Source organism: Ursus arctos, unplaced genomic scaffold (assembly GCF_023065955.2).
Source record: "Ursus arctos isolate Adak ecotype North America unplaced genomic scaffold, UrsArc2.0 scaffold_22, whole genome shotgun sequence".
In the NCBI taxonomy this organism is placed as follows: domain Eukaryota; kingdom Metazoa; phylum Chordata; class Mammalia; order Carnivora; family Ursidae; genus Ursus; species Ursus arctos.
Window position 1 is genome coordinate 53,505,804 of NW_026622897.1, and position 25,636 is coordinate 53,531,439.

General features: G+C 42.1%; 1 protein-coding gene across 5 annotated transcripts in view; it reads right to left on the bottom strand.

Annotated features, from left to right (window-relative positions):
* Nucleotides 1-485: 485 nt before the first annotated feature.
* The window catches only part of POLD3 (DNA polymerase delta 3, accessory subunit), a 107,195-nt gene continuing 82,044 nt past the window's right edge, over nucleotides 486-25,636 (bottom strand). For 4 of the 5 annotated variants that reach the window (XM_048217185.2, XM_026518100.4, XM_026518101.4 and 1 more), the window contains 4 exons: nucleotides 25,521-25,627; nucleotides 19,593-19,708; nucleotides 18,127-18,202; nucleotides 11,360-13,521 (listed from right to left, as the gene is read on the bottom strand). In XM_048217185.2, the coding sequence (XP_048073142.1) occupies nucleotides 13,319-13,521; nucleotides 18,127-18,202; nucleotides 19,593-19,708; nucleotides 25,521-25,627 (502 nt within the window). In that variant the 3' untranslated portion in view covers nucleotides 11,360-13,318. Of the gene's footprint in view, nucleotides 6,592-11,359; nucleotides 13,522-18,126; nucleotides 18,203-19,592; nucleotides 19,709-25,520; nucleotides 25,628-25,636 lie in introns of those variants that run through there. The other variant, XM_026518102.4, reaches the window with a different exon arrangement.

Consider the following 25,636-nt stretch of genomic DNA (forward strand, 5'->3'; position numbering starts at 1 on the left):
CTTACCAATTTATTCATTCATTCCTTTGTTCATTCATTCATCAAATGTTTATGGGGGACCCATCATATAGCAGGCACTGGGATACAGCAATGAATAAGGTATATACAGCCCTGTCCTCATCAAATTTACCCTGTAGGCTTACTATATCCACCAAGGCTAGACATGGGGGTCCCCTGCTATATACTTTCATGGTACCCCATACTACTCCTCTCCTACCCCTTCTCTTAGTATTTTGTGCTTGCTTATAACTGATAGTTAACCATCACTAGATTGGAAGCTCTGTGGGGACATGAACCATGTTATCCTAATCTTCATTTCCACTGCCTTGCACATTAAATATTTGAATTATCAAAAAATTACTGTTAACTTGGCTTGGCTCTGAAACAGTCCCCGAGCACCTACTCTGTGCAAGGCACTATAGGGAGACAAAGATACGGGCCCATCACACCAGCCCAAGTGTGGTTAACAACCACCGAGATCTCGGACTCAGGTCTTTGTCCCCACCTGCTGAGCTCACAAAGCCCGTGATGACCCTCTCTTGATTCTGCTGGTAGTCATAACTCACCGTTGCTCATCCCACTAACTCCGCTTCTGCTGGGAAAGTTTCTTCTTTCTTGGTGCTTTTAAGAGCTCTTTCAGCTTTAGAGACCCTACTTATGTCTCCGGGAAGCTTAGCAGGTTCTGAACGGCAGCAACTGCACACACCAGAGTGCCTCCTGTCAGTGAATGACCGGACTCCACAGGAGGTACTTGCTGGCTTCCTCCAAGGCCTCTGGGAGTTTCCTGCTTCCCTTGGGTACCATCTCTATAGTTTCATCCTCTTCCCCCAACTAATATTATGAAAGCCTAGTTGTATTTCCTGTCTCTAAATGAACAAAACAACTGGAAACTCAGCTTTATTTAGCTTTGCTTAAGAAGTTAGATTGGCTTGAAGCAGTGAGAGTCATTATTTGAAGCAGTGAGAAAGTCATTCTCACGTACTGATGAGGAGCATAAAAACTGGTACAACTTTGGGAGGGCAATCAGGCAGTATGTGTCAAGAGTTCCTGAAGAATTTATATCCTCTGACACAGTAATCCTATTCCTAGGAATCCTTCCTAAGGGTAATTTAAAAATGCATCAAAGATTTGGTTGTAGTTACCCAAAATGCAAGCAAGAGAAATTGCTCAGGAGAAATTTGTCTCTATCGGACTTGCTTAAAAGTTGCTTATGAGACATTCGATTTTCAGATGACAGCTATTATTATAAGATATTTAGGTCTAAAATTTGGCCATTTGGAGGATTTGAGAGAGAAGAAAGCTCTCCATTCTATAAATGTGGCAGAGTATCGAGAGAAGTGGACAAAATTTCAAAAGTTAAGCTCCACCTCTGACTTGCAAGATCACCTAACCTCCTTTCTTCATCTACAACATGGAGTAATATCTGCCCTATCTGCACTGGACAGGCATGTAAGGAGGGGATCCAACTTTCCCTTTTGTCTGAACTAGCGAGCTCTCCATAATGACAGGAATTGTCTTTATTGGCTTCCCTTTGCCTTTAGAGTGACCAAATCCTTACCACAGCCACAAAGTTCCCAACGGTCTGGCCCAGCCTACCTCTCTAGCCTCATCTTGGGCACGACCTCCCTGTTGGTCACTGTTCCAGTCACACTTCTCCCCAGGGCCTTCACATAAGCCCTTCCCTCTGCCTCAAATCCTGTACTGCTTTTCCCTGGCCAACTCCTACTGATCTGCAGAATCTGAGCTTAAATGTCACTTTCATCAGGCCATCTTCCCAGACTACCCCCCAGCATGGGTAGGTTCTCCCTCTTAATTATATTCTCTTGCAGTGCCCTCTGCAGATCCTTTGTAAGGCTTATCACAATGGTCCTTAAATACATGTTTACCCCATTACTCACTTGGCTGCCTCCCCCTTTCGAAACTCCATGAGGGCAGGCTCTGTTTCTGCCTTGTTCATGACTATATTTTCAGGCCTTGGAGAGTGCCCAGCACAGAGACCCAAAGTCATTTGTTAAATGAGCGAGTCCTTATTATCTTAGAGCACCAGGAATAGAGATCTAATGCCTTCATTTTACAGCTGACAAAACTCAGGCCCAGGGAAGATAAATGACTTTTCCAGGATCACATGGCCAGTAAGTAGAAAAGGTAGTTTTAGAGTTCACCTATTCATTCAATAAATATATTTTTTTAAAGATTTATTTATTTATTTGAGAGAGAGTGGGGGGGTGCAGAGGGAGAGAGAGAAAGAAATTCAAGCTGACCCCATGCTGAGCACGGAGCCAGAGCAGGGCTTGATCCCACGGCCCAAATCACGACCTAAGCCAAAGCCAGGAGTTGAACACTCAACCAACCGCGCCGCCGTGGCGCCCCTCAATAAATATTTTCTAAGAACCTACTATGTTCTAGGCACTGTCCTAGGTGCTGGAGTTAGAATGATGGCCAACACAGCCTCTGGCTTCCCGAAATTTATATCGTGGTAGAGGAGATGGCCAATAAGCAGATAAACAAATAGCGCTTACCACTATCTCAGACATTATAAATCTACAAAGAAAGTGGTGCTCTGAAGACAAAATCACATAACCAGTGAGGACTCAAACCCATGTTTTCTGCTTCAAAGTGCAGGGCTCTTTCCACTACACCACGCTGCTTGCCCTGAGTAAACAAACAAAACCATAATTTATGAGGCTCCCTCAGCTGCCTGTGTGTGTGCTTGGTGGGGTGAAACCCTCATGCTGTCCATGAAAAGGGGCCAACATCATCAGAAGCAGCAGCTGACTGGCTTGCCTGCTAAAGCAGGTGTCACAGCGTTAGCCAGCCTGGCCTCTACTGCCTTGAAACTTCACATCTGGCACCCAAAGAGCGGGAGTGTGGTTAAATAAGACAGCTATTGACCAAGTGGCTTGAGGAGGGTTGGAGTTGGCTGGTCTCTGGGAATGATGCAAACCACAAGGGGACAGTACTCAGGAGGTGAACAGAGAAAACAGATGGGCTTAAACTACAGGCGTGACCATTGCCTGAGCACCCCATACATCATTGGGGGAGGCAGGGGGAGGCCTCTTCCCTGCTGGAGCTGTTTATTTTTTCATTTATAAAGGCGCCCCCTGATGTCTGTACTTGAGGAAATAGAATGCACACTCAGACTGCTGGCTTTCCTCTAAATTGTCTCAAGTAAGAAAAGTGGTTGAAACGAGGAGTACAGGATACACAGCATGACACGGAGCCCACCTGAAAGGAAGGGAGATCAAAGGGGAGCTTGGGCAGGTGAGCAGTATCACGAGGGAGCCCATCCGAACACTGGATCCACTAGCACCTCCTCCTTGCTTTGTCATTAGTTTTGACGGTTCAAATGTGTTGACTATAACGTAAAGTGGACACTCTAATAGAGGATAGTTGAAAATAAATGATGACAACTCACTTTTCTCACATAGGTTAAAGCCCAAAGCACTGCTTTGAAAAAAATAATCGTTGTCATTTATCTACTGGCCAACCACTATCAACTGGGCACTTTATTACAATCTCTAATCCTCACAACAGTCTTGAGGTTGCTATTACCCTCGTCTTTCAGATGAGCAAGGTGAGGCTCAGAGAAGTTAACTGACTTTGTATATGTTACACAGGTGGTAACAGGCACTGAGTTCCAGTCTGTTCAACTTTATTTTTATGTATGTATATATGCTCCAGGCCCAGCATGGAGCCCAATGAGGGGCTTGAACTCACAACCTTGAGATCAAGACCTGAGCTGAGATCAAGAGTCCGATGCTTAACAGACTGAGCCACTGAGGAGCCCCTCGTCTGTCCAATTTTAAAGTCCAAGTACTTTCTACAAAACCAATAAGTGACAACCACTTGCCTGACAGCAAAAAGCAACTGTCTCTGGCTACTCCGCTGTTTCTATAAGCTGGGAAGCCATGGAACTCATATCGTGAGCTATGCACAATTCTAAATAAGGGTAAGGGGGCTTCATGTAGCTTCATTCAGGATAGCTGTCCTCTTACTTTAGGGGTGAGGTTTAGGGTTGGCAGCAAAAAACTTACTGCTAGAAGTAAAAGCATATCACTGACCAGTCCCAAGTATAATGGCTGTTCAGTGAGTGACTGATACTCACCCTAGCTGTGATATGCAATACTGCTTACTGTGCTCCACATCACTGGAAAAGAACTCAGGTCAAGAATGGACAGTGATAGGCCACCAGTCTGACCCTCAAATCCCAGCTCTACCACGCGCTAGCTGGGCGGCCTCTGCCACTCAATTTCCTAATTCACAAAATTGGGCTGATATCTACACCTCACAAAATTATTAGCATTAAGTAACATAAAGTATCTGGAAGCACTTGGCATGGAATAGATGGATAATAAATATGACTTGGGATGAATTGAGTTGACCATTCTGGGACCATGGGTCATTTTAGCCCAAAGAATTCCAGGGAGATGCAGTAAGTTCCAGGTCTAAATCAGAGTTTGTGTTTGTGCGTCAGAGAATGGCCTACATGCATCCTTAGTGGAACTGTGGAACCAATCCCATCTCCATGGTTTAACTAGGACCAGGGCTCAGGAAAGAGCCAGAGGATTTCCAAGCATGAGACGACCCAGCAAAAGGCTAATCATTTCAGATTTGAAGCTATTCCCAATTCTCTCCTGTCCTGAGTTTCCAAGGAAATCAAGAAGCCATTTGCCTAAAACTGAACTAAATCCAAATCCATATTATTTTCTTCTGCTTGCTTTATTTCAAGATGTAGACGCAACTTGGCTTTGGCTTATGACCTTTCATACAGGTAATTCTCTCTTCAGACTACAAAAGGTGATTTTTCCAATGTACAATTCGGGCAAGTTAAAATTCTTCAGTGGCTCCCTATTGTGTACAGAGTGTCCCTAAACTATTTAGCAAAGACCTCTGTGATCTGGCCTCTGCTCACTTACTTGACCTCATAGCCCACTATAACACCTCTTCTCACACCACTTACAATCTCTAAACACTCCATGCTTTCTCTTATGCGTGTGTGCCTCTCATGCTACATGTCCTGTTCCTTCTGCCTGGGATGCCCTTCACTTTCCCATCTGGCAAACTCCTATTCTCAAAAACTTCAGTTTAAGTACTTTGTCCTCTGAATCCTTAATCCCTAAGGCAGTCACAGACAGCCCACCCCGGGGCCCACACCAAGTTGTGGGGACATACCCCCTTTACACAGAGGAGGAAGGACATGGTACAGTAGAAGGAATATAGGCTGCAAGTCAAAACGCCTAGCGTTCAAATTCTGGCTCTCCAGGCTAACCAGAGGAGAATGAGCCTCAGTCTCTAGCCTAATGTACAGTCCACGGGCATGGTTTTCCTTATATATAGAAGCAAGGACGTCATAGCCAAGAGTCAGTGACTTGAACCATTGGTAAGATCATCCCTATCTGGGATCAATAATTTTAAAGGTGCAATTCATTTTACTCCTTGTGTTCACTCCCACACCCACCTGACAGGGAGTCAGCTTCCTATACAGGTTTGCTAATCACAATCACTCAAGTATTTCAGTTCCTCCAATTTTTCATTATAAATTTATTATTAAAGACACATCTTGGGGCACCTGGCTGGCTCAGTTGGTGGAGTGTTCAGCTCTTGATCTGAGGGTTGTAAGTTTGAACCCCACGTTGAGTGTAGAGATCACTTAAAAAAAAAATCTTTAAAAGAAGAAAAAAGAGGGGCGCCTGCATAGCTCAGTTGGTTAAGCGTCTGACTCAACTTCGTCTCAGGCCATGATCTCAGGGTTGTGGGATAGAGCCCCACACTGGGCCCCGTGCTCAGGACAGCCTGCTGGAGATTCTCTCTCCCTCTCTCTCTGTCCCTTCCCAGGTTCATCTGCACACTCTCTTTCTCTAAATGAATACATAAAATCTTTAAAAAAGAAAAGAAGAAAAAAGACACAACTCATCTTTGCCACTTATTGGGCAAATCACGTAACTCTGAGACTCCCTAACCTCATTTGTTTTGTTTTGTTTTTTTAAAGATTTTATTTATTTATTTGACAGAGAGAGACAGCCAGCGAGAGAGGGAACACAAGCAGGGGGAGTGGGAGAGGAAGCAGCAGGCTCATAGCGGAGGAGCCCGATGTGGGGCTCGATCCCAGGACTCCGGGATCACACCCTGAGGCGAAGGCAGACGCTTAACGACTGAGCCACCCAGGTGCCCCTCTAACTTCATTTGTAAATGAAAGTGTTGTGAGGATTAGAGAAAAGGGATTTAGATATCTTGCATGAACGCTGGCCCTTGGTAAGCACTCTTTAGTATTATGATGGTATTACAGCACATTATAATTACTCGTCTACATCTCTCCCCCCACTAGACAGTAAATTCCTCAAGGGCAAAAAATTCATCTTTGTATCCCCAGCATCTAGCACAATAGTGCTGGGCACATAGTAAAATTTTAACAAAAGTCTGTGAAATGCACAAACATGCACATGTTTGCCTTTCCAATGACGGTCTGTCCCAGGAAGGCAGAGAACTTGTCAAGTGCTTCTCTTCTATCTTTCACAGCAGCCATCATGGTTGTTGGGCAAATCAGTAAGCATTTTCAAAGCACACTTATGAGTGGACCAATACATTCTTCTTACTAGAGGTGGAAAAAGTCACAATATATGAAGTCTGAAGATGTAGGTTCTAGCCCTGGTTCACTCCCTGAGAGATGCCGGGCATACTAGCTAAGCAAACTAGGCTTGCTTTCTGCAAAATGGGGAAGAGAAAAACTTTGCAGGTTATTACAAGGATACGATAAGATAAAGCACCCATATGTAGGTAGAATATAACTACGAGACTAATGGAAACACACTCATATCAGGCTTTATGGTTTGCAGGAAAGCGGTTCTGCTTCCTGTACATCCCACTCCAGGATAGAATAAAACATAATACCATGATTATGCTATGTTTATACATTCCTCACACATCTTTTAGAAAAACCTGTTGTTGTTGTTTTTGTTCTATTTATTTAAGTAATCGCTACACCCAATGTGGGGCTTGAACTCACAACTCTGAGATCGAGAGTCCCATGCTCTTCCAACTGACCAGCCAGGTACCCCAAACTTGGTTTTGATATTCAAAATGGAAAACATTGCCTTGTCCTACCCCAGTGCAATCAGTGAGCAACAAATGTTCAAGGGCTACTTCTCTACCTGTGAACTTGCAGCATGGCTTAAAGAGGATTAAAAAAATGCCAAATTTCCTCTTGATTTTCTTACAAGGTTAAGTCAAAGGCAAGGCCACGAACTGGACAATTTTTTTTCAAAGAAAAACAGTGTTCTTAATTTAAACCAAAACCAACTAAATGCATTGCTTAGACAAGTATGCTCTATTTAGAAGAGGTTCCTGGCGATCTTAAATTAATCAGAAAACGTTATTTTATTCTAGCCTCTCTTTAAATTCTTCTTAACATTTATTAGTCTACTTATCTAACTTGGTAATTGAGTAAGCATGGTATACTGAGCATAATGGAGTCTTTGTTTACAGATTCAAGACCACTTGGCAGGGATACTGTAGAGAGGACTCGAGCAGCAGATGAGTGGTTGAGTTAGATAAACATTAAAATCGCCTTCACATCTCACAATCTGGGAACTGAACAACTCGTTGTACTTTCACTTATAAAAACGAACATCAGTCATCACTGGGCAGTATCAAAGTGTGAACTAATACAGAGCCAAGAGCGAGATAGCATATTGGTTAAGACTTCAGGCACTAAAGCCAAATTGTCAAGATTTCTATCTTGGCTCTGTGTCACCTGCTAACTCTGTGACTCTGAACAAGTTACTTAACTTTTCTGCCTCAGTTTCCTCATGTGTAAAACTGGAATAAAAGTACCTATTTTATAGGGTTGTTATGAGCATTAAGAGTTAATACTTCTTAACATACTTGAACAGTGCCTGACACATAGTAGGTGCTCAAAAGTGTGAGTTATTCTGTTTTGTGTGAGTTTAATATATGTCCAAATACTAGGAGCTGCCTGTGGAGTATTTCATTAAAGCCTTAAAACCCTTTAAAGTAGGTGGTAGCTCGCTATAAAGAGGAGTAGGGGAGCCTGGGTGGTTCAGTCAGCTGAGCGTCCAACTCTTGATTTCAGCTCAGGTCTGACCTCGGGGTCATGAGATCGAGCCCTGAGTTGGGCTCCACACTCCGTGTGGAGTCTGCTTGAGATTCTCTCTCTCCCTCTCCCCTGCCCCCACTCATGTGCTCGCTCTACATAAATAAGTTAATAAATAAAATCTTTTTAAAAATAAATAAAGATGAGGAAACAAGTTCTTGGAGGACGAGTACCTTACCTAAAGTCAGTGCCTTAGAGTTTGAATCCAGAGCCCTCTGCCTCCCAACTTGGGCGGTTTCCGTCAAAGCACCCTGCTTCCATAGTATGCCAAAGTTGAGCATGCGTAAAACTGAGCTAAATTTATGCTAATCCAATATATATCCCATAAACTGCCTTTGGGAATAATCCTTTGCACCTGCTTCTTTCTTGTCAATGTTCTCATTTTGGGGGCACCTGAGTGGCTCAGTCAGTTAAGCGTCTGCCTTCAGCTTAGGTCATGATCCCAGGGTCCCAGGATCGATCCCCATGTTGGGCTCCCTGCTCAGCAGGGAGTCTGCCTCTCCCTCTCCTTCTGCCCTCTTCACTCTCTCTCTCAAATAAATAAAATCTTTAAAAAAAATTCTCATTCTTAAGATAGGACAGAAATAACTCCACTAAAGGTTCCTTTAATTACGGATTACTTTACCATGACTGTGTTAATGATGAGTGACATTCAAACAGCTAAATAAGACCCACTAAAATGGTGAACCTTCCTCAGCCTGTATCTTGAGTGAAATCCTCTGTTGTTCTTACAAAAGACTATGAAATGTTGTCCATTATGGTTATCCTGGTTCTTTTCTGAATTATTAAGTCCTTTGTCTACCACTCCTCCTAGTGTCATCTCCACTGCTACATAATGCTATTTAGTGTGCATGTCCTGCCATTCCAGAACGGTAACCTCTGAGCTCCTGAAATCTCTAAAGTAGCTTATCCAGGAGTAAACATAACTAGCCTTCAACAACTGCTTGACACTTTGGATTTGAATGATTTAAAGCAGCTATTAAACAACGTGGTTTTTCCATTCTTCAAGAGCAGTCCAGTAAAAGATGTGAAAGAACCTGAAGAAAGCCTGAAAGACCAAAAGAAAGAAGTCAAAGAAGGGCTAGCTATGAGGAACTTTTGAGTATTAAAAAAAAAAAAAAAAAAAAAAAAGAGGGGGAGAAGCCAAAGTGAAGCCTCAAGAAATAAGGAGTCTGGCAAGAGCAAATGAGAAAAAAGAGAGGGAATGGTGTGGGGGAGCCAGACAATATTTAGAGCTTGAAATGAAAGGGCAATTCTAGAATTAAGGTGGGTTTGGATCCGAAGCCTTACCAAGTTTCTCTGGCTAAAGAGCCTGGGTGGCAGTCTGTGGGTGGCCCACACTTAAGAACACACACACAAAAAAAACTGGACACAGATACAAGTGGTGAGAAGTGTCATGCAGCAGGGAGTGGCAAGAGTCAATCCTAAATGCAGTCATTTGGGTACAATGTGCCCTTCAGAGAAGGCATGGTGACAGCATGGGCTAATTTACAGAGCTGCCAGGGCAATAACTCAGAAAGCAATACTGCCTTCTCACAACAAAACGAGGCAGCCCCAGAATGTTTCATGGTGGTAAAAAGCTGCATTACAGCACACTGAGATCCCGGAACCAATGAAAGGAGACAAGTTTACCAAAACGAGTCTTGACACAGAGTACGTTTCTGGCAAATACATTATTATGCACTCATTCTACTCTTGTCCTGGAGAAACTATTTAGTTTCCTTATATGGCCCTTCTCTTCAGCTCTCTCCTGTAAAATAACTAATGTCTTCTTAGAGAAACAAAGATAGAAAAGAAATAGAACTGTTCCACTCGTCCTCCTCTCCCCTCCTCAGTTCTTTTCAGGGAGCTGAGTAGAGGCACACATCCTTGAGAGTGTCAGAGAACTACCCAGTTTTTGAAATCAGTTTAAAAAAACTGAAATGACTTCTGCTAGAGAAATCTGTATTGTTGGGGAAGACAAGGGAAATACTGCAATTGTCTACACCGGCTGCCAGAATCAAGCAGCCTCATTTTAACAATGACATTTTTCTTTAATCTCATTAAAACTTTAATTTTAATAGTACTAGAACTAAGATACAATGTGAATGCCTGGGTAGAAAGACTCACTCTATGACAGACAAAATCAAAGAAAATGCCAGCTGTCCTCTTAAATGAGAATCAACTTCTAATGTTATTCTTAAAAATTCTTCACTTGGCCCTCGCAGTCTTCAAACAAAATCCAAACTCCTTAACAAGACCCCAGCTTCATTTCTCAATACATTTCCTCCCTACTCCCAAAGTCTACCATCCATTTCCCCCTAAAGCCATGCTCCTCTGCCGAGAAATCTTTCCCATTCCTCTTTGCTTGGTAACATCCTCCTTATCCTTCAAGTATTTGCTTAGCTTTCTCTCTTTCAGCTAGAATGTCCACCCTCCTGAGCTCTCCGAGAACCCTGTGCTTATTTGTCACTGCATTCACCATAAGATGTTATAATTTCATTTTACTGGCTTGTCTCTTCCCCTAGATTCTGCGGACAAGTCTAGGACTCTACTACGGCCTCTTGTGCCCAGGTCAGAGGCCTGACACATAGTGCATACACATAAACATTTTCATGAACAGTAAATACAGCCAAGGAATCTCACTTTCTTTCAAAAGAAAAGTTTCTACTCTCTAAAATGTTTCATAAAAAAGAACAATTATCACATTTACAGCCTTTGATCACATTTACAGCCAGAATGATGACTTTGAACAAGTCTAACATCTGGCTCATATTCTTGACAACATTTCGGAAAGCTGGCAGCTGACTGCATCGTTTTTCACATCAGGACGGAAGCCACCATTTGTAGAGCACCTATGTGCTACCACTTGTATACCAAATTTATGCTACACATATACACATTTCTTCAGTCTTGACAATCCACAGTACCTCGTTTTAGCTCTATTTTGACTAAGAACCTGAGGCTTAGAAATGTGCCGAGGTCACATGGCTAACAAGTGATGAAGCCAGACTAATACAATGTGCAAGATCAGGACTACATTTTCTCCTAAACGAACTAAAAATTGATGTTGGCTGAAACGAAGACTTCCTGTGGGGTTGAAAAAATGATGAAGGCAGCAAATAACTTGTTCATCTCAGACTACGGGTGTGCAGTTTTAACAGTATAAACTGAAAACCAGCCTGGTTCTCATTCAGAGTTGAGATAACTGCACACACTGCGGCCGTCCTGTCAAGTAACAGCCTCAGCAGACATTCAGTTTGAAGCACTGTTTTAACACAACTTCTCAAATTTATTTAACTCCTGTGGAGAACATGGTAGAGTTTTGTACAAAAAGGAAAAAAAAGGCCCCTACTCGACTCCTTCCCAAGCCTTGTAGACAGCTCAGAGTTTAGGCAGCACACTGAATTGAGTGATCACAGGACTCGCATCATCCCTTCAAAGGTGGAATTCTGACCGCCACCAGAAATTTTTCAATTCAAAATTCAGTTTTACTAGAGATCCCGGCATAATAATTAAGGGGAAGAAAAAAGACTAGACTGTTGCTTTTCTGTTTAATTTGCCATTCTTATTTAGAAAAATGACTAGAGGCAATGACAAAAATAACCATTTAAAAGAGATCACTCTCCAGAGGATTTTTGTAAAGATAAGTCCAGGCTTTCCATCCTTTCACATTTTAAAAAGAAAGGGCTATGGAATATGTCAACCTTTACTCTGCTTGCTACACAAAGCCTCTGCCTTCTCAAGTCCCAGACGTAACGCCAGGACTTATCTCCCAAACTTCTGGTCTCAATCAAGTCCACACGGTGCCTGGCCGGAGAGCCCGGGTGACGGCTGCTAAAGATGTTCACGTTAATCCAAGGTCAGTCGCAATCCTAACCTTAAACAGTGGACGGCTGACTGCATCACGACATACGCAGGCTAAGTCAGACATCCCTCGTCTGTCAGTCGTGAGTCATGCCAGCAGCGGAGTCTGCGTTCCTTCACCCGGAACTCACTGTGCAGGACTCACCACCACACCACCTCGATCCACGGAGCTCACTATCCAGCCATAATGGAAACTGCTTACAGGTTATCACTGGAATAGATGATTTTCCATAAGTGACAAATGAAAATGTTTTACTTGCTGCTTAGTCCTACTAACAACTCGGTCTCTCCATCTTTTCTTGGGCGGCGTGTATTTTTAGGCAAATGGGAGGGTTAAAAATACAGATGAGCAACATCTGCATAAATATGTGTGCTTTATCTCTTCCTCATTATAGTCCTGGAAAATTGCTGTTTCGGACCATCCAGGTTCTTCGAGAAGGAGACATTTTTCTTAACTGTTGTACCCATGCCTCCATTTCATTGCCTGGGTTTCTCACTCTCTAGGTATTGAGAGTGGGAGAGGGGAGGAGACAAAAGTCACAAAGAGCAGTGTAAAGCACGCCCTGTGTCAGCAACATGGCAAGGCCTCCACTGTCGTCAATGCTGACACTAAGTAATTTCTGATGGAGTTGAATACATCATTACATTTCTATTTGTGCTGTGCCTGAGGCTTTTCCCTACCTACTAATTGCAAGTGAAGGTCCAGAGAGCTTTTGTGAAAGGGGGAGAACACAAGCAATGTGCTGGTCTGTAGCCAGGTGTCAGTGTATTTTATAACGGAGGAAGAGAGGATTAGAGGATTACAGGGAGATTTTTGTTTCAGCCTCTAGTCCAACCAAGATTTAAAAGACTTACAGAAAATGGCTTCACACAGAAGTATGGTGTGGAGAAGGGATTACAGGGGGAGAGGTAAACACGTCCAGTAAAATTCAAGGATAAATAAAGACCCACACAAGTCCACAGAATGCAAAGGAACAAGGAGGAATACTTCCTGAGCCGTAAGCGCTCAGGGCACAGGGTGGGTAGGGCCCAGTGAATTAGCAACTAAATGGCTTCAGTGAGAATTCTGAAACCTGTTCCAATTTATTTTTGGAGTGACTTCTTCTCCAGAACAGGTCAAAGACTGTGCTTAAAAAAATGTCCTCAGCATGTAACGGCTTCTTAAATATTCTTTTGCCTCTTGCTTCCAGGTGCTTTCCCTTTGGTTAAAAACCAGAAACAGCATAAACCTCACAAGACGGAAGAAGTCTTTTGATCCAGGCAAGGTGAGGCACAGGATGAACTTACACAGTAAGTGAGAGTCTGTCTGTCTTGGTCTTCTCCTTTGACCACTCCACGTCTCTGACTTAACAGAGATGGCAGTTCACTTCCTCTGGAAGAAGCCAGTAATGGACACTTGTCTGTTGGCTTTGCCCAGAGCAGCAGTCCCTTTCTTTGGGCCCTTTCGTTCTTCTTTGGGTTCTTTTTTCACAATCATAGTGGAGGGTCTGTGTACGGAGGAGGTCTTCATCTTAAGCTCCTCTTCACTATCTGTGCAGGATTCACTCTCGTAGACTTTTTCAGTCACTGGCAGAATAAGGAAAAAATGGGATAGGAATGGGTCGAGTCATTTAGAACGCTACCATTAAGAGAATGAGATATCATGTTCACTCTGATTCCCTCAGATCCTCCGATCAAGGCATATGCTCACCTAGTCCTGAAGCTTTCTCCCGTTGGGAGATCACATCTGGCCACGGGTAGGAAGTATGTGTCCTGATCTCACACAGTCTCTAGCTGGGGCTCAGAACCAACATTCAGCCTTACTGTCTCGTGCTATGTCCCATGCCTTTCAATGGGCCCTTATCATTTGATTGCGTTTGGGTCCTGGTCTATGCTAACTAACTTCCTAAACTGCACTGGAATGGTCTATATCTCAAACACCTACTTCTACCTTCATGCTCTGACTAACTTCTTCAGTCACACTTCTCTGACCAACAGTGCCTACCTATTTCCATTGTTGGTTTCCCTGGCCCTAATCCCTGCTCTGTTTGCCAGTCCCCATCCTGTCCAACCAGGCTCACAGCTACAGACCTTCCTGGCTAGCTCTATCCTGATATCATCCACTCTGCACACCCTAAGTACAAAGAATTGTGGATTACTCCATTGTTCAGTTCTTAGTTCTGAATGACCCAAGGCTTAGTAGTGGTCTACATCATGAAGATAACTGCCCCAAGCGAATTCAAGCATATGACAAACTTGATAGTTTTAAGTAAGGACAGTGATAAAATGAGAAAGTTATCAATTCTCTTAACTCCCTATCAGCCAAGGGCATATTTTGCCCTTTTTTATACCAATAATATTCACTGATCCCGTCCCATGGAAACTGAAAAGTGAGCAGTCAGTACAAAGAAGCTGAAAAGGGCACAGGCACTGACTTCCGACAATGATGTCACAGGACTGATGAGGGTCTCGTCAGCATTACTGTGGCGCACAAACCACACACGAGAAACAGTACAATGCCACCTTCCTGTGACTTGAGAGAGCTGCGGCAGCTGTGTCACCAGCTGTATTAACATCCAAATTCCTTCTCAGCCGCCTGCTTGCAGCAGGAGGATGAAGAGAAACCGTAAAGGAAAACATCTCCTCTTCGCTGAACACAGTAACCTAATATGAATAATAAATGCTCAAGCGACTGAAGTGAAAAGTATTTTTCCCATTAAAGAACAATAACAGTTTTAAGCACTTAATTATTGATGGTTCTAACAAAATATATTAGTCAAACCGTCCTAGAGGCAGTGGCTTTGGAATCAAACACATCTGCATTCTAACACCTAGTCTGCCACTGACATATTTTCAAACTTCGGCGTGCATCGGGATCACCCGCAGGGCTTGTTGAAACAGACGGCTGGCCTCTATTTCCAGAGTTTCAGATTCAGTAGGTCGGGCACAGACCTGAGAATGTGCTTTTCTAACATGGTCCCAGGGAATGCTGGTCCGCTGGTCTGGGGACCACACACTTGGACAATCACTGTTCTTTCCTCCCCTGTAAAATGGGGATAACGCCGCCTCACGGAAGGTACGGATGCACCTAATAATCTTAGGCAAGTACCCCTCCCTGCTGTTTTCCCCCCTCACAATGGGAAAGCCATGCTGGAGGTCAACTGGCTGTTGTCAGTAGAGTATCTCTTCTCCATATCCATCTAATCCCATTAAGTTGCATAATTAATGGTTCCCTTGTTAAGAGTTCCTAGAATTTGTCATTACTTTCAAGAGCCTAGGATTCACTTTCCTGATTCCTGTCAACCTACAGGCTAAAAACACTGATAAGCTTTAAATATATATATTAAGTGTTCTCGAAGGCATTACTACTCAACTGTGCTCCACAGACCAGTGGCATTAGAATCTCCCATGAGTTTACTAGAAATGCAGAATTTCAGGTCCTGCCCGAAGGCCTACTGAATCAGAATTTGAATTTTAGCAATATCCTCAAGGAATGCATATACTCAGCCAAGTTTGAGAAATGCTGCTCTAAGATACTTAGGAAATTCCCATGGCATACCGCTTAGTTCAGCAATTATGATCCCTGAATACCACCACCATCTCATAGGCAAATTGAAAAGCATCATGTAACTGGATTATTGGAACAAACTTATGAGCTGCTATTTACTCAATATCTCAAATTATGAAAGTCTAAAGAGTCCCATGCAGATATAAAAAAGAAACAACTTATTACTAGTTGGTGGTATAAGACTTGCTCCTTCATAAGCTGTATTTTGTATTCAAATGGCAGCAGGTCTATAATATCGAACTCCAACATCAATTAGCTCATTATTTCATTACTTATTACTGAAACCACTGGTTGTCTCATTGCCAGTTCTGTGCAATGCATTGCTTGGGGGAGTTAAAAACCAGTCAGGGCAACACCAACAAAATTTCTTAAGCAGCACACTTGGTATACCTCGAGAGCTAAAAGAAGGATTTCTATATTCAAAGCTGTAGTTACTTCAAACTACAGGACAAAGGAGATTTCAGCTTAAAAGATACAGAACCTTTATTTTAACTGAGTAACACGCAACTGTTCTGACCTGCCATAAAAAGTAACCCAGTTTACATGGGTAACATCAGAATTATTCTCCATTCAAACAATGTTTTGCTCTTAGAAATCCACCTTGTCTAGAAGTCTACCCCAAACTTATCTCAGGGGCTCAACTCCCCAGCTCCTGCAGCAAACTCACAGAAAGGGAAAGACCAGTTTTTAAAGCCCCCATACTAACTCTGACCCAGCATAGCACAGGGCAAGCCCCTGTGCTGGTACACTTGGAATAGTCCAAACAGAGAGAGGAAAGCACAACTCCTTTGTTGGTAACAGGAGCCAAGATTCATTAGGTTGAGCTTGGACTAAAAACCTTAAGAAAAAAAAAAAAAAAGAGTGCTATGAGAGCACAGTTTTCATTGTTGCATCCAAGGCTCTTAACAGTCCTGTCTGGAGACAGGAGTGCAAAAAACCCACATCCCATACCTGGCCCGAACTTGAGTGCTGTATTTTGAACAAAGCAATAGGTTTTTAGCCACAAACTCCCAAGTGAATGCTCACAATGATATATCTGACATTTTTCTTTTGGGGTAGAAGGAGGAAAAAACTGGCAGTGATGCTTTTGTCCTCTTAAATTTAAAAGAAAGAAAAAAAAAGAATAAGAACTTCAATAGTAAATATGTATATCATCAATAGTCAAACCAAAAGGCTTAAAAATACACTATTAAAAGACTGAAAGCAAACAAAACAAAACAGAACAAAAAACAAAAAAACCAACCCTACTCAAAGTCTGGAATTCACAGGCTCACAAAAAATTCTGGCACTGAAAAGACAAATTTCCACATGTAAGGAATTGTATTCCCTGATCATATGCTACAATTAAAATGGCACAGGCCTTTCCAGAGAAGTGGGTGGTGGGGAACAATGAGATGGAGTTCACGGTAGCTCTAACAACCACATATCCTAGGAAAAGTGGATTCTTCAGAGTTGATCAATCTTTTTACAATGGAAGTTTAAATCAGAAAAGGAAAATCAAGAAAGGAAAAAAAATAGTTCTTTAGGAGAGCAAATGCCACAGGCAGGGAGAAACTACAATTATGGGCTAGCCAACTAACAAGGGGCTTACAAACCTAAGCCCACAACTCTTTTTAAACACAAAAGGACAGTACCAGCATCGGAGCATCCTACTGGGCTGCAAGTACGAAATCCCCACAGAAGTGTGGGTCAGTGTGGAAGGGGAGGGCAAGCTTAAACAACGGCTGAAGAATCGACCTGTAACTCAAAACCTAAATTCTAACTCCCCTCTAGGTCACCATAGAAAATGCGTGCTTTTACGTAACATGACTTACAAACATGCAACATAAAGGAAGTCATTTGGAAGAGTCAAACCCCTCTGTAGAACAAATGGGACAAAATACCAAGAAGATTCTTGACACTCTCTTTTGAGTCTAATCATCTGTGGGGGCTTCTTTTCCACTGTTCAAATGTATAAAACCACCACTCTAAAAAAACAAAAGCTTCTCAACATCTGTAACAACATTTTAAGTTGGTATTATGGTTTCCATATTGAAAGTGTTTTTTGGTTTTTTTTTTAAAGATTTATCTATTTGAGAGACAGACAGACAGACATGGAGAGTGAGCGAGTACAAGCAGGGGGAGGGCAGAAGGAAAGAATCTTCAGCAGACTCCCCACTACACAGGGAACCTGACACAGGGCTCGATCTTATGAGCCTGTGATCATGACCTGAGTCAAAATCAAGAGGCAGACGCTCAACCAACTGAGCCACCCAGGTGCCCTGAAAGCGTTTTTAAATGTTACCTCACCTGCATCTTAACAACCCCACGTGCAGGCAAAAATGGGTATTTTACATCCATTCCATAGATGAAGAAACTCCCCACCAGGGGTGATGTGGCTTTCATCCAAGATCTCAAAGCACACTTCTACAGCATATGGCCCAAGCAAGCACCGAGGTTCTGACTTTAGTTGTAGTGTTCTCCACGCTCCGCTACTCGGTGTGTGCGCCACAGACAAGCAGCACGGCCTCACTTGGGGTGAGTCACATGCACACTCAAGCGTGCATCATCTCGAGGAAGAGATTACGGAGCCTCTCTGTGGTCATAACTCTATCCCTAGATTTGGAGCCAAAAACTCTTCTTACCTATGCAGCCTTCTTCATCCACAAAGGTTTTCGATTTCAGCACCCGCTTTCGTTTTCTTTTTTCTCCACTTGAGCTCTAAAAGATCACAGGAAGATCAGAGGTTACAACATTCAGTTGATCAATGAATCTACAGAAAAACATAACAAAAGATTTTTAATCTACAATAATCACCCTCCAATATTCCATGATGATAAAAAGGCGTGAGGAACTCTACCCATTTCGTTTTAGGGACCAGTCCTACCACACAGAAAAGTTCTACGTTCTTGTATATACAAGCTGTTTATGAGATAAAAAGTAGCACGTTCAGCAAAGAACTGTGTTCATCCAGTCAGCTAACTTCTGTTGAGTAGTGCAGGCACCATGGTTAAAAAAAGGACCTTAGTAGGGGAGAGAGACAAGGAAAACAGACCACCACAATCCACTGTGGTAAGGCCTTTAATGGAGCGCTGTGGCAGACATTAGGGGAGCACAAAGGGAAGGCCCCTAAACCAGATGAGACGTTTCCATGGCATCCACACTTGCTGTAGATACTTGCTATTTGATTTTTTTTAAAGGTTTTGTTTATTTATTTGAGAGAGAGAGCACAAGAGGGAGGGAGGGAGGGGCAGAGGTAGAGGGAGAAGCAGACTCCCTGCTGAGCAGGGAGCCTGATGTGGGGCTTGATCCCAGGACCCCAGGATCATGACCTGAGCTGAAGGCGGACACTCAGCCAACTGAAGCCATCCAGGTGCCCCGATACTTGCTTTTTCTGCCTTGAATCTGCGACATTGCCCCCATGTAATTTAGTCTCACATAGGTATTACCAATATCAAAGTCCTTTTATCTCTACTGGTCTTTCATTCATTTTCTCCTCAGCTAATGAAGAAATTAGTGCAAAATTTAAATGACAGTCTTAATACAATGAATTAAAGAATGGAATTAAGGAAACGAAAGGAAAACTAAAGTCATAAAGGGAAAAAAAGCTTGTTAGCCCCCTTCTCAACACTAATAGATGTAGACAGGTGCAGCTGAAGATCATTCAAAACTACATTTCCCCATTTGTTGCCAGCTTCTCTCACCTTGCCCTTTTCCAGAAGAGTTTCTGAAGAACAACAGATGTGCATAACTGTTTGTTCTACTCTATTTTCCCACGCTTTGCTCTGATGCAAGCAACACCTTATTTTGCACAATTCCAACAGGAGTTGGGTAACACAGCAGCCCCGATGCTGGAGGTCATGAAAAACAAAACCGCTCCCAGGCCTGACCTCTGCAACCTTCCTAAGACTCTGCCCTTAGAGCTGAACCCTCGCTTCAGGTGAGAAGAGAGGGAATGCCCAGTCTGTAGTACCTACAGGAGAGCAGAACGAGACAAGAGCCATCTACTGGTCTCTGTGAACCGGACAGCAGCGATCGATTCAGATAGGAGTTTCAGGTCCTTAGGAGATAAAGGACAGATGGAAAGGCAACCATCTCAGTGAAGTTTTACCTTGAAAGAAGGAGGCTCTGGTTCAGTCTTCGGCATGGGTTCAGGAGGTGGAGAAGGAGGAGGAGGAGGAGGGGATGGTGACTCAGCTTCATAATCCCCAGGAGAGTCTGGTATGACTGAAATAATGAAACAGACTTAGATAAGAGACTGTGGCACTCTCTGGTACAATGCCTTCTCCAGTGGCTTTTTAAATCCATGTCCAACAAAGGACATTTTGCAAGCAGGAATTCATGACAACCAAGGGCTCTGCAGTTATGTATCTTTAAAATATACATTTTCTTGGGGCGCCTGGGTGGCTCAGTTTGTTGAGCATCCAACTCTTGTTTTAGCTCAAGTCATGGTCTCATGGTTCGGGGGATGGAGCCCCATGTTGGGCTCTGCACTCAGCAGGGAGTCTGCTTGAAGATTCTCTCCCTCTGCCCCTTCCCCTGCTCACTCTCTGTCTCCCTCTCTTTCTGGAATAGATAGGTAAATCTTTAAAAAAAAATACACATTTTCTTAATTTTATACAAAGAAAACTAGAGAACTAAGAATTATTAAAGCTGGAATATACCTTAGAGATCATCTTAGCTTAACTTTTTACTTTACAGAAAAGTCAGGTTATAAAGTTTTTTTATAAATATCCACTGAACATCCACCATGTGTCATGTATTCCACTTACAATTGTTTCATTTATCCTCACAACAACCCTAAGAGACAAATATTATTCACACATGAACAGTTGAGTAAAAAGAGATTCAAAGAGGCTAATGAACTTGCCGAGGTCACAGAGCTTACAACTGAAACAGGAAGTTTTCAACCCCAGTCAGTCTGATGCCACGGCCTTACTACCATTCAGGGCAGACATTTTCTTTTAAGATTAAGTGGATATAATTCTCAGATTATATCAAATGTTCCATGCTGGAGTCTTCGTGACTGTGACGTAAGGATTATTTGCAATCACCCAGAGATGTTTGTTAGACTGAAATTTTCCAGCTGACCTTAAGAGCATAAACTTTGAAGGAAAAACCACCTTGAAACAGTCACAGTTATAGCTCAAACAAGACGTACTCAGTATTGTACAGGGCAGCAATTTCTAGTCATTGCCCAGTGATGAGGCTTGTTTTGCTACAGTGAGATTAGCAGGAAAGAACACTTTTGGGAAAGGAATATTGCTCTGGAAGTGGTATCACCCAAGAAGAACGCATCACCAACAGGATCCCATCATTCCTGAACAGTTCCTGAAATAGTGGTCTTCTACAAGGCTCATGAGAGAGGAAGTGAAAATCCTCAGCTGACCTATTGCTTAATCATCACAAAGAAATTGCTGGTAAAAAGACTGGGTAGCTGCTTAGCCTCACCTGCTCCCTGAATCTCCTGGCTGTATTCAAATTCTTAGCACAAGTCTTGGATCTGAAATTCTCCCAACTGATTAGGTCAGTGTTGAAAATTATGACAGTGGAGGGTTCAAGGCCAAATGACCCAAAGAGGTGAAGCAAAATAAGAGCCAGAACGAAACAATAAATTATACACTTCAGTATGAAATGGGCCCCAAAACTTTATAAGCTCTGGGAAACAAGAGTCAGAAACATATGAGGAAAGTGATCCAGCTAGTAACCCAGCTCTGGGAAGCTAGAACATGACAGGAGCTCAAGTAAGCAAGAGAAAAGTCAAACCACAGAACCAAGCTCCCATTTTTCTGAAGGTATAGCAACTAAGAAAGCTCTGTCACATGTTTTTCACAGGCAGGAGGAAAGTTTACACAGTGAGAATGCCAAAGAAAAGGAATTCTGAGTACTCACAGTAATAAATTAAGGAGTTTTAATTCTATTTCTACTTCAGTAACCACAAAAACACTTAATCCTAGTGGCACCCTCTAAGACCCCTCTCACTGCACAGTATGGAATTGTTTATCTAGACCCCCCCCCACACACCAACTCTAACCTCCATAGAGGCAGAGACATCACAATTTCCCTGGCACTGAATACAAGTAACAGTATTTTTTAATAAAGGAAAACAATCATCTTCTGAACTACACTTGGGATGAGGGGCTTCTAGGCCAAGGGAGAATTAGCATATACCTCCCTCTCCCTTCCACATCCCCCCAAAGAGAATCATTACAATGATGACAAAGGAATGAAAAGCTGTAAACCTGTCTCTCTACCCCACCCCCACCGTACCAGGGAAGAGAAAAGAAGAGGGAGCCAAGAATTTGTAATGAATAAGAATTTTCAACAAATCCCCAAAAGATGGAAGGCAGATGGGAGAAAGTTGACAAGAGAAGCATCAGTCAATTAGATGAGTCAGATAGGAGAGGTTACTATCTATTACAAAACTTCTATTTTATCTGATTTTTCAAATTGTGTCTCACTTTGTTTAAAAAAATGTTTTTTAAGTAAAAGATTTTAAGAAAGGAAGGATAGGGAAAACAATTAGAATTTTCTGGGCTTTACAAACATTAATCATTCATTCTCATAATAATCCCACAAAATCCCTACTCCTATTATTTGTTTTTAAAAAATTTGCCCATATTCACATGCTAGAATCCATGTCTGCCTACTTTTAAGTCTTTACCACCAAGGCAAGCATTCAGCCTTGATATATTTTTAGTGACATAAGCATAAGGAATGTTTCATACATTGGTGTATTTTAAATATATTTGTAATGAATTTGCAGCTCTTCAGACAAAAGGTACTCAAATAGGGAAATGTAACACTTATCCTGGGAAAACCACCTTTGTTGGTGCAGAATAAGAACTGTGGTAAAACTAATTTCAGAGATCCAGTGATGTAACCACTGTTTAATCAGAGTTCTATGGCACAGACAGGTAATTAGAAATCCTGGAAATCAGTCATAGTTTCCTCGGAAATGGTTTTAAATACCTATCTTAACCTAAAAGAGGTGCATCATTTGCTTAAGATTCTGCATAAGCAATCTGCAAAAGCTGAAAATGTTAGCAAAAACTTAAACATACCAGTTAAAACTATTTCTTCCTAGCAATGTAGATATTACTCTTAATGTGATTTCTTTCCGGGTCTGGCCTTTTCTTGCTTTACAGAGTATGTAGAACTGCTAAGGGTGCTCGTGACTCTACCAGGAAGAGAAAAACAAAGGAAAAGTTCCTTGAGTAGAGAGTAAAGATATGAAGTCGAACAGAATTTTCTGAGAAGAGACTTACTGCTGTTAAACACTCACTGAACACCTCCATAAAAAAAGTGGGGTGAATAGTAAGAAAACCTGCTATGTTAAGCACTGTCCTGGCCCTGTTGATATATCTTATTTGATGTTCATAAAAAACTTACACAGTGTGTGATAACATCCCCAATTTAGAGATGGGGAAACCAAGAAGTGGAGAAGTTAAATGATCTGCCTGAAGTCACACAGTAAGCGACAGAGGGAAGATTTAAATTCAGGCCTGTTTGACTCTAAAATCCCTGCCATTTCCTCCACTGCTGCTGCTTATCTGCTAATTTCCAGCTGAAGGCAGCATACTGAATAACATATATTGGTAATAAAATGGTAATAGGTTAGAGACGGTGTGAAGGTTTAAATTAAAGTTCATTGGCTTTGAGAAAAAGAAAAAATTTAGGAATAAAATGGCAAAGGTTTATAAATTTAGTCAGATGCTAAAAAGTATTTTTACTAGATAAAAAATCTGAGAGCCTCTCATCTATATATCTTTATTATAGGTTGTCCACCTCTATCACATTTCTTCTCACTTCTTTCCAAACTAATAACCTCACTCATATTTCTCATCACCCACAGGTATTATTTTTGTGGGCTAAGGATCAGAACTACAGAGAGTATTTCAGAAGTATGTAATAGTACTCAAACAACCACAGTAATTCCTTGACTTAGAGCTGACTCCTTCCCTAGAGTATCTAGTTTACCTTTTCAAAGTACATTAGGCTGATGGCTTGAAAGACTTCCAGAATCTTCCCCAAGTCCTTTTCCTGGTTGAAAATATGGACGACTAATCCAATTAGCACATATTCCTATTACTTCCTAATTATTTTCCCATGTATCTGCATGGAGTTGCCCCTATTTCTCCTCAATTCTTAACTGGTCAGAATGTTCCTTTATGTTCTTGTTTCATCTCCATGTTTGGGTATCTTCCTTTCAGTAGTCTTGGTCAAAGCATTTTGCTAAATGACATGGAATGAATATACAGCAACTGCCCCTCTGGGATGCTCACAATACCCTATCCCTACCCATTCCAGAGTCATTAAAAAACCATAGCTCTGGTGGGCACTATACCTCTCACAGGATATCGGAGGCCATAAACTCCCACACTAAGCATGGCTGTTAGGATCGAAATCCATGGAAGAGTCAAAGATGTACCTCTATCATAGATTTAATTTCCTCGTACAATTTCTTGGGTCTGTTCATTTATGTTATGATCATCCATTTATATAATTTGCTTTTTCACTCATTTGTACATGTACAGTTGCTGAGTTGCTTTGGGGGAGCCTCTGTTGCCATTTTCAGTTCTTCTTATAGCAGTTTCTGGTAAAAGTAGAGTCTAGCAAGTTTATTTTGTCCTTCAACAGCAGAATAGATTCCTTTCTCTTTGTTATTCTTCTTTAATCTCTCTCTTTTTTTTAAGATTTTTATTTATTCATTTGACAGAGAGAGAGACAGCCAGTGAGACAGGGAACACAAGCAGGGGGAGTGGGAGAGGAAGAAGCAGGCTCCCAGCGGAGCAGGGAGCCCGATGTGGGGCTCGAACCCAGGACTCTAGGATCACGCCCTGGGCCGAAGGCAGACGCCCAACGACTGAGCCACCCAGGTGCCCCTCTTCTTTAATCTCTTTTAACATCAGTTTGTTTGTCTTTGTACCTTCACTTGATGCTGAATTCCTTTGGACTAGATCTCCCCAACCCCTCAAAATGTTTTATACCCAATACAGCAAAAATTCATGGAGAATTGATTACAGAAACTCAAGCTTTTCACCACTGTTCTCAAAGTAGGGTAGAAGTCATCTGGCCTATCAGTTCAACCGAGGCATCTTTCTCTTTAACAGCCTCCTCTTCCTATACACCTTCATTTCCACATTTACACTCTTTGGGAAGAGATCTTGGCTCTTAGAATACTTGATATTCTTTGAAAAGACACATTAATTTTCCAGATAAGAATCCTGCCCTTATTCTGTTTATCTTACAACAGTGCCCACAGCCTAAAACTGAAAGGGCCCATGGCATCATGCCCTTTCAACAATGATACTATAGGTTCTTAATCTTAGCACAGTTTTACTTCTGTAGTGTGGAACACCATACCACCAATACCCTTGATGCCTACGATATTACCCATTTTAAAAGATTCACATGAAGGTAGCCAAAGGAATATGTCCACTTCATTTTTTAAAAAGAAAAGCTCTTTGATAATATATATAATAATAATCCTTATTCTCTTTCCTTTTATGTTCGTTATTTTGGCACATTACCAGAAAATGATGGCTCTGGTCAAAAGGCTAAAAGTAGACTTTAATGGTGCTGTATGTCTCTCAACATTAGGATTGCTACTGTCATTGTGACCTATAATAAATTACTTTTTAACTCCTTAAGCATAATAAGAATTGACCCACACTACTGACTGAATGTTTTGTGTTCCCCCAAAACTCACATGCTGAAGCTCTAATCCCTAATGTGATGGTATCTGGAGCTGAGGCCTCTGGGACGTAATTAATGGAATGAGATTACTGCCCTTATAAGAGACAAGAGAGACGATTTCTCTCTCCACCATGTGAGGATGTGGCAAGAACGTATCCTACAAAATAGGGAGAGAGCTCCCACCAGGAACTACACATCAGGCAGTGCCTTGATTTTGGACTTCTCAGTCTTCAGAATTGTGAGGAATAAATTTGTCTTAAGCCACCCAGTGTACGATATTTTTGCTATAGCAGCCTGACTGAGACAATCCCACCAGCCAAAAATTAACAGCAATGCCCACCTTCATCTTCACTGCTATCAGACTCAGGAAGTTTGATTCGTCTCCTCTTTTTCTTCATATTTTCAGTTTCTTTTGTCTCATCATCAGATAACTCCGCTCGCTTCCCCCTGTTGGAA